We start from the raw sequence: 9,089 nt of genomic DNA, 5'->3' as shown, positions 1-9,089 counted from the left end.
CCTGCGTCAATACGGTGCAAACTCCTTCAACAGAGCATTGAGTTGTTGAGTTGAATGTGTGTTTATTCTCTCTCAAAATCAAATCCGTACTAATGAAAAAATGTGAAAGATTTTAAAGAGACTTAAAAATGTCCACATATTTCTACATAAAATTAGATTGGAAGATAAGGAAAGAGTGTGAGGTATTTTAAAGAGTTACAAACAACTCTTATATATAACCTTGTCCATATATTTTATATAGGCTTTTCTAGAAAGTTCTAGATTACTAGAGAACCTTTGGGTTTCCAAATAACTCTTTGAGTGCCTGTAAATAGGTGGCCTCATTTAGACTAATGAATCAAACAAGTTGAGAGCTTCTTCCATTATAAAGCATTCTTGTGCATTACAAAAGCTTCTTTTCTTTTCAAGTATTGCCTTTGTTGCGAATCACGTAACATTGCTTAGCATAGCTAGCATAGCTAAGTATAAGAGAAAGGTTGCATCCAAATGCCGCACATGAGCTTAGGAAAGACCTATTTCATGACAATAGCCTCCAAAGCTTGGCTTACCATTTAATATTTAGGAATCAGAATAAGACTTTTCTTGAATCACAACAAAAATATCTTAACAAAATTTATATCAAAACAATATTCTTTTCCAAATATTTCCAGAGAAAAAACATTCACTAATTTTCCTCTAAATTGAATCTAGTCCTTCACTCATAAATGAAATTCCAGATGTCTTAATGGTTGAAACTGAAAATAAAACCCCCAATCAAGCTCATCGAGCAGCCTGTGTCTGTGCTTTTTCTAGAAGCTGATTAACCAACTTGTAGGTTCGCCCCGATACTGCCTTGGTGTGGTCTATAATCTGTTGATACCTGAAAGCAAGGAAAATCAACATTAAAAGCAGTGGATACAGAAATAGAACTTTAAAAGTAAGAAAAAGGATAGCCAGGTCTAAAAGGAGACTGTAAAAATAAAAGTAACTAATATTACAGAACACCAGCAGTCTGTTCTATAAACTTACACATTTGGATGATTGGGTTCCATAACAACAGTTCCTGACTTTGAATCAATTTTAGCATCAAGCTTTGAGGTCGTTATAAGATTCACAATCCATCTTTCAGCTTCCTCATAATTCAAATTCAGTTTGTCAGAAAGCACTCTGCCAGATGCCAGAAAACCAACAGCACATAGTTGAGAACAAGGCCTTAAAATTTCATAACTAATCAAATTAACGCTGCTTGAAAAGCCAAAACCCACCAACCGCAACACAACAAACCCCACCCTAAAAAGCACCTTGGTAGTGAGGCTGGCAGAGTTGGAAAAACTGCACTTGGGTTGGTGGATAGCTCAATACAAGAAGGTGTACGGTATATCAAATAAAAACAAACCAAACGGCAAAAACAAAAATGAACAAAACACATACACAGAACTCAGGATATGCATGTTTGCATCCCTGCTACAGTAAAAGTAACTTTCACCGAAGGCAACCACCACATCACATTTGAAGTACTGGAAAACTTTGTTGATAACAACTTCAACAATTGAAAAAACTAAAGAACTCTCTTCAAACTTGAGTTTGATGTGCCTTGCCTCAATGTCATTAGACTATGTTACTCTAGTCCTCAACATCCTATTAGCATGTAAATACTCTACATTCTGAATTACAGAAATTGGATGCTAGTTCCTGGAGTCACTTTTGTTGCAAAAGGAAAAAGAAAAAGAAGTGTGAAAGCATGAGTTGGTGAAAGGAATCAAGGATCTTGCACAAATATCATTGAACTCAGAGCAACAAATAGAACATTTTTTTTTTTGGATAAGTAGAGCAACAAATAGAACATTTTTTTTTTTGTTAAGTAGAGCAACAAATAAAACATATATATCATCCATGATATTGAGGTTCTTAAAATGTGGAATATTAATCTGCTATAAAGATGACAAATAGTAGCAAAAAATGGAATTTTTTTAGCAAGGATCTCATGAACATAAATGAAATAACAATATTGATAGATCAACAGATATCCGATACCTCTCAGTGATCCTCCACATCTTACTTACATCTCAATGTTTCCATATTCAGAATCTTATAAAAAACAGAGAGCTTGTGCTTAATGCTAATATTTATAGAATGAGCTAAATCCCAATAAAGAATGTGCAATATTTCTTTACCCTTCAAATGCAACACATTTGTATAACTTATCAAAAACTAAATGAAAAAGAGGAAAGAGAGCATTTCTTTTTTGATAAGAGGGAATCCACCCAACAGTGAGGCATTTATTCCTACTGGTGAAGTAGACCCCCAACCCTACACTACTTAAATACTGGGAGCTCAAGCTCGGGACACTTCATTGCCAAAGGGCCAAGTGGAAATAAAACAAAATCACAAAGCTGAAGCAAAAATATTTGCTGGCATGAGTTACCAAGATGCTTCACCCACTTCCCCTAAACCAAAAGTTGGATCTTTGGAATTAGCACTCCCACATGAAGCTATGCTAATCAATGTAGTCTATCAATTTGCCTATCAAAAAGAATGAAGCTATATTAATCAAATTTCAGAAAGTATAAATATACCCCATGTCAATTCGTTGATGTATTCGGCAGTATGTCTCAAAAATAAAAAGCCGGGCATTTTCGAGAAACTCATCCCTCAATGGCACAGTAGAAAAGCTTCCTTCTTCAACACGTTTGCCAAGAAATGGATCATTTAAAATTACCTACATTAAAATAATATGTCATCATAATTGATGCAAGGATGCATTGAAATATCAGACTTAAGCTATAGTCCAATGATTATCCAATTGTACAAAATGTTAAATTAGTCACCCAAAACCTTTGATAAGGGGAAGAAATTGGAATAGCGTCTTTTTTTTATTGGTAAAATTCTAAGGAAAAAGGGTAAGAGTATAATTGCAAGCATGAAATGGAAGTACAACTGTATATAGCTCAATTGGAGTGAACCTCAATGGGAAACATAGTGAGAAAATTTTACTGAAGGAACTATCAGGAAGTTAAACCGCTATTAAGTACAGGAAACTTACTTCTTCACATTCTCTCATCTTCTTTTGTGCTCCATCGAAGTCATAATTGACATAGACACATGCTAAAAATTCTGTGATAGGATCTTTGAAGGCATACTGCTCTTGCTGGATTACCTTTATAAAATCTTTGAACTGAGTCCTCCTCCGTTTATTGACAATAAGTGCAGTGGCAAGATACCGTAAAAGATGGGGTGCATTTGTTTGAATGGCATTTAGATACCTGGAAGAAAGTTCTTTTTTTTTTAAGTAGGGTTGAGTGGAGATAAATAAATAAATGATAAACCATATTAACAGTTACATGGAGACAAAAATATAAACAAAAAATTTGGACAAATGCAGAAAGAGAAATGTTCTTAGTGTCTGACACAGATATGAGTCCTACGACATTCCTTACATCTTACTACATTAAGCTAACTCTTTTAAGACCCCCTGCCACAAGAATTCTTCAACAAATAACATTTACCCACCATTTTTCGCTCATAACCTTTCCACCAATAACCTAATTAATAATAATGTTCATGGTGATGAGATTAAAATAATTTTAAAATTTGACCCAAAAAAAAAAAATCTGAAGTAAAACTCAACAACAAATCAAGCAAAACATGTTTCAAGATAAATAAGGAAGTAGGATATGGATGGCTCAGCTTAGATGGCATACTTGTCCTGATTAAACAAGTCTATTATGTGTGTTCGCCCATTGTCATGGTTGAAAAAGATGAAGAGACTCCAATGCATTAGCCATATTCTACTTTGCACCTGATTCAGAGGTGAAGCGTAACTCTGCAAGAGAACTCATGATTAGCAAATATATCATGCAACAAAACAAACTGTACAGAGCAACCAATATGCATATGACAGTGACCTTTGAGTCAATAATTTCTTTCAGCCGATTAAGTTCCTCAAAAGCAGTATCCCAGTTTTGCATCAATATCTCAGCAGCTAACTTGCCCCATAATGCACTCAGACTCCTTTCACTGTTTGTGCATAGGGCCCTGTACTGATACAGGTAATCAGCAGCACCAGAGTAGTTTCCACATTCAAACTGAAATTTGGCATACTGATATAATGCCTCTATCTGCTCCTGGCCAATCTGGTCAGAAAAGAAAAAAGGGATATAATTTTGTAAGCCAAATAGACCCAAAAACCTAGAATTCTGTCAAATTAGCAACAATACAACAACAAAAACAGGATTTCAAAAATATGACATTAAAAAAATCTTGTCAACAGAAATATGCATCCAGCGAAGTATACTTATACTGACAACGGTTTACTAATATGGGCAACCTATGTGAGCAACAGTAATAACAATAGTTCAGAAAGATCAAGAAAGGTGTACAAGGACCACTAAATATCATCCTCAAATAATCTACCATCATTATCCATATAATCATGCTGATGTCAACAATTTGTATTACTTGATATTTTTTTCTTTTCCAATACAACAAAATCTAATTTAAACTATTGAAGTGAGCTGCAGAAAAACTGCATTGAAAAGGTAGTTATGCTGATGACATATAACTGAAAATCAAACCATCTTATTGGAAGAACTGTCAGAAGGTATACTATTTAAAGTCAGCACACTAAACAATATAGTGAAGGAACATTGGATATATTTATATTTACATTTACATCCACACAAAAGCAACAAAAAGCTTTTTCACTCCAAACTCAAAAATAAATAAATAAAAGAAAAAATAATAATGATAATCTAATTGTAATGATGAAAATAAGCATCCCGCGCATGCTTGTGACATTACATACAGTACATCCACGTCTGCAAATTACTTGATGGTAAATCTAAACGGATTGTAATCTGCACCTAACACAAAATACTCTCGCTCATCACCTCCTGAAACAGTATGACAATGACTCTTATGGGGCAATTTCGCCTTTTCGTCGTTGTGAATAGGGTAATAAACACTTCAACGGGCAATTTCATCTTTTCAACATTGTATATAGGGTAATAAACACTACCCTGAATCCTAAAGTATGGACAACTCATCGATCATGATTGGTTTGTATAACATTATAACTTCGGCTAGAATAGTTGAAAAAGAGTTGCAGAGATTCAACGAACAGTTCATTTGAATACAATGAAACTGGATGTTTTCTCTTTTATAATGGAGTAAGGAATGAACGTGGTGTTTGCCCTCGAGTTCAAATATGAAAAATTGAAATATGGGGAAACAAATCAAAAGTGGATACAGAGAGAGTCTCTCGGAGGGGAAAAAAATCTAAAACAAGTCCATCACACAAACCCTAATCTAACGCAAATCTCCTACACTAAAATTTTCTCTTTTTGATAGAAAATTCACATAAGACTAGTTTCGCAACTATACAAAAAAATCCCAAAATAAAAATAGCGAACCTGGTAACGATCATTGAGCATCTGAAGGTTATACTGTTTATCAGCCCTCAACTCCTGCACAGCGTTCGGATTCTGCAAAAAAGAAACTAGCGGTGCTGCTGCCTCCTCCAAGGCCTTCAACCTCGCCACAACCTCAGCCCTCCTCTCCACCATATCTGCCAAAAATCGCAACAAATCACAAACCACAAGCCATAAACCCTACCACGTATAAAATAAAAAGTACCTTGAGGAACGTCCTCGGTGTGGTAAAGACTCTTGTGGATGTCCATGGCATAGTCAACCATGTTGGTCTTATTAAGAAGTTCGATCTTGGCCTTGAGGATCTGCTCATCGGGGTAGAGCTGGCGTTCCTGAAGAAATTCAAGGAGTGGGAAGACCAAGTGGCGATCGAGATTCGGTGCGATTCTCGGGGTTAGGTCGTGCGTCGCCATGGCCGCGATGTCACGATGTGAAGTTCTCTGCACCGCAAAACCCTAACCCTACACAAAGGGAATTATTGCTGAGGGAGGGATAACTTTATTTGCCCTTTTCTTTGAGTGAAATACCAGAAACACCCTGGACTTGGTTCCATACTCTACCTATGTTTTCTTTATTTATTTATATAATAATATTTTCAATTAAAAATTGATAAGTTTTACCTTTTTCGGTAATTTACTTTACAATAAACACCATCTAAACATCACTCCATTTTGAGCCCGTTTCACAAAACTTTTAGTACAAGTGTTTTCTTAGGTGGACGCTTATGTTTATAAGAATATGAAAAAATGATTATATAATTGTGTTTTTATAATATGTTGCATACATACAAAAACACTTTTAATATTAATAAATTATTAAAAATGACATTCATTATAATAAACCAAATCCTTTTATTTTAAAAAATACATATATAAATATTTTTATTTTATTAATATTTCAAAATTTTGAAGTTTTTTTTTTCAAAAAACACCTCTCAAGTGCTCCGAGTACAAAGCATTTTAAGTATTTTTCTAAATTTTTAAAAATATTTTTCTAAATATTATAGAATATCTATTTTTTTTCACCTTAAAAGGTATTTTTTATGAATAAAAACACTTCTAAAAAATACTATCAAACGGATTTTTACTATTTATAAGAAAACATGGTAAAATGATAATATGAAAAACCTTATTTGTGAACTATAAATAGTGAGATAATAAATATTGAATGAATAAAACCAAAAGTGTCCTAATCTTATACTAATGAGAAAACCTTGCATAGTAAGGTAACACACCTAGTAGGAAGGACTGATTTTTAAAAATTATGATATAAGGATTATAAACTTTTATTCAAATTAAAATGAAGATATATCAAGATAAACAAAATAATCAATTATCAAATAAGAAATTAAAAAAAAATTACTTGAAAACTCTTCACACTAATTATGTAAAATATGAACTTTCTAAAATTTAATTAAGAAAGTGATTTTCTTAAAAAAATCAAATTTCCAAAAATTAATTAAGAAAATAATTTTCTTAAAAAATAAAATATCAACTTTCTAAAAGTTAATTAAGAAAATAATTTTCTTAAAATTAAATATCAACTTTCTAAAATTTAATTAAGATAAAAAATTTCTATCAACGATTAATTAAGACATTTTACTCAATTTTAAAACTTTCAATCAAATTCTATCTTATTAAAAAAATTAACTTGTCTTTAACAAAACTTTTCAAACTTAATTGTGACAATCCTATTAAATAAACAACAATCTTGAATTTTCAATGGAGAGTAAGGTGGTATTTGTTTTTTTACTTAATTCTAAAAAAAATTGTTTAATAGTGTTAATTTTAAATAAAGTTGTTTAATAGTGTTAAGTATTAGATTGTTTGTTTTTTAATATTTTATTTTTATTAAATATTAAAAAGTAAAGCAAAATCAACATATTGCTTTTTTCATTTATAAAAAACCAAATTTTTTTATTTTTTTATTCAATAAAAAATTTATAATAAGTTATGAAAAAAATAATAATAATTTAAAGTTTGAAAACAAACTTTTAGTAAAAAACTAAAAAATAAATGCCCTCTAAGTCATTTTATGTTATTATTAAAAATAACAAAATTACCAATAAACGAGACTCATTATCCCAACAACTAAGTTTGGTTCTTATGAAATGTAAAATAAAAAATAAAATAAAACAATGGAAGGGGAGAAAGAATAAAAAGAAACGAAAATTAAATTAAAAGTTAATAATTTTTTTTTATGTGCTACTTCAACCTCATTTTATTTATTATAACTTTTCTACATAAATATTAAATTAGTGATTATATTTGTAGTTTTTTTTTTTCACAATATAACCTAATATAAGAAATCTTTTTTTATATATATTTTTTTATATTTTTATATTTTTATATGTTTTTTCTTATTAGTATTTTTTGGGAATAAATTATTGTCTTAGTGTAGACCCCCATTTTGGGGTGTGTGTGTGCAAGTGTCATTTTGCCAGATGCCAAGTTTTTGGAAGGCCACATGGCGCCTCAAGATTGGTCATTATATAATGGCATCTTGTCTATTAAGGAAATGGATGGTTTGGCTGAGAGGCAATAGGTGAGGGACACGTGTTTGTGGGAATATTCTGAAGTCGTTGAGGAGAGAGAGAATGGGCAGGTCGTTACGGAGGAAGGGATGTGTTTGGTTGAGGGGCATGGTTGCTTCGAGAGCAGGAGATGAGAAAATGAGGTATTCGGATGAGAAGGAAAAATCATCTTGGAGAAGAGAGAACGAGCTGGAAATGAATGAAGTTTTGCAGAGAAAGAAGCTAGAAGAGAAAAACAGAGCATGAAGGAAGATAGCTTGAGAAATGATAGTTGAAATAAGGGAAAGAGAAAAATAGAGAAAGAGAAAAACTCATGAGTTTTCTTGCTCATTTTTGCTAGAGAATAGCTCTCATAGAAAGCTGGGTTGAGAATATTTTGAGTTATAGGGAAAAAAGAACCAGAAAAGGGAAACAAGAATAGAGTGGGTTTTAGGATGCAGAGATGGTGGCGCTAGAGGAAAGCAGTGCAGAGATCTTCTTCCAGAGTAACCAAACCCTAGAAAATGGCTAAAGGGTTGAAGAAGCATTTGAAAAGGCTCAATGCACCGAAGCATTGGATGTTTGACAAGCTTGGAGGTGCATTTGCTCCAAAGCCTTCATATAGACCTCAAAAATCCTGGGAACGCCTGCCATTGATCCTCATTTTATGGAACAGATTGAAGTATGCTCTCACATATCGTGAAGTCATTGCCATCTTGATGCAACAACATGTTTTTGTTGATGGAAAAGTTAGGATAGATAAAACATATCCCTCTGGTTTCATGGATGTTGTTTCAATTCCAAAGAAAAATAAGAACTTCCGTCTTCTTTACGACACCAAGGGTCGGTTCTGACTCCACTTAGTTAGGAATGAAGAGGCAAAGTTTAAGCTCTGGAAGGTCTGATCTGTCCAGCTTGGGCAAAAGTGTTGGAATTTTTATATGTGGACTTACATAATCAATTTAATAATGTCATAAATCAATGTTATTTATTTTTGCATTGTGGTCTATAATGGGACTGGACACATATTGTTGCTTGATTTTTTATGGGCTCACCCTAATTCACTTGACTGGCCTATTAAGTCAAGTGGTGGTCCAAATAATGTGTGTGATATATATATAAAAGAAAAGAAGTAGCTCTCTTGGAGGTGGACCCCTTGCTCCTTCCTC

The 9,089-nt window shown here is 32.8% G+C and overlaps 2 protein-coding genes across 2 annotated transcripts; one reads left to right on the top strand and one right to left on the bottom strand.

Annotated features, from left to right (window-relative positions):
* Positions 1-557: 557 nt before the first annotated feature.
* LOC100243469 (eukaryotic translation initiation factor 3 subunit E) lies at positions 558-6,103 on the bottom strand. The gene is made up of 8 exons (XM_002284497.5): positions 5,614-6,103; positions 5,391-5,545; positions 3,885-4,112; positions 3,681-3,802; positions 3,023-3,242; positions 2,556-2,698; positions 1,009-1,146; positions 558-859 (listed from the first exon to the last, which is right to left on the bottom strand). The coding sequence occupies exons 1-8, from the start codon at positions 5,819-5,821 to the stop codon at positions 760-762; spliced, it is 1,314 nt and encodes a 437-aa protein (XP_002284533.1). The 5' UTR covers positions 5,822-6,103; the 3' UTR covers positions 558-759.
* Positions 6,104-8,444: 2,341 nt separating this feature from the next.
* LOC100247049 (small ribosomal subunit protein eS4-like) lies at positions 8,445-8,774 on the top strand. The gene has a single exon (XM_019218231.1). The coding sequence runs from the start codon at positions 8,445-8,447 to the stop codon at positions 8,772-8,774; it is 330 nt and encodes a 109-aa protein (XP_019073776.1).
* Positions 8,775-9,089: the final 315 nt, after the last annotated feature.

Source organism: Vitis vinifera, chromosome 8 (genome assembly GCF_030704535.1).
Source record: "Vitis vinifera cultivar Pinot Noir 40024 chromosome 8, ASM3070453v1".
NCBI lineage: Eukaryota > Viridiplantae > Streptophyta > Magnoliopsida > Vitales > Vitaceae > Vitis > Vitis vinifera.
Note: the sequence above shows the minus strand (reverse complement) of the source record. Positions and strands in the feature narration are given on the sequence as shown.

Bases quoted from the DNA above. Each gene is read 5' to 3' on its own strand.
- LOC100243469 (XM_002284497.5), bottom strand. From the start codon at position 5,821: ATGGCGACGCACGACCTAACCCCGAGAATCGCACCGAATCTCGATCGC. The intron at 2,699-3,022 runs GTAAGTTTCCTG...ATTTTAATGTAG, and splicing joins AGATGAGAGAATGTGAAGAA to GTAATTTTAAATGATCCATT. The intron at 1,147-2,555 runs GTATATTTATAC...GGCATCTGGCAG, and splicing joins CATCAACGAATTGACATGGG to AGTGCTTTCTGACAAACTGA.
- LOC100247049 (XM_019218231.1), top strand. From the start codon at position 8,445: ATGGCTAAAGGGTTGAAGAAGCATTTGAAAAGGCTCAATGCACCGAAG.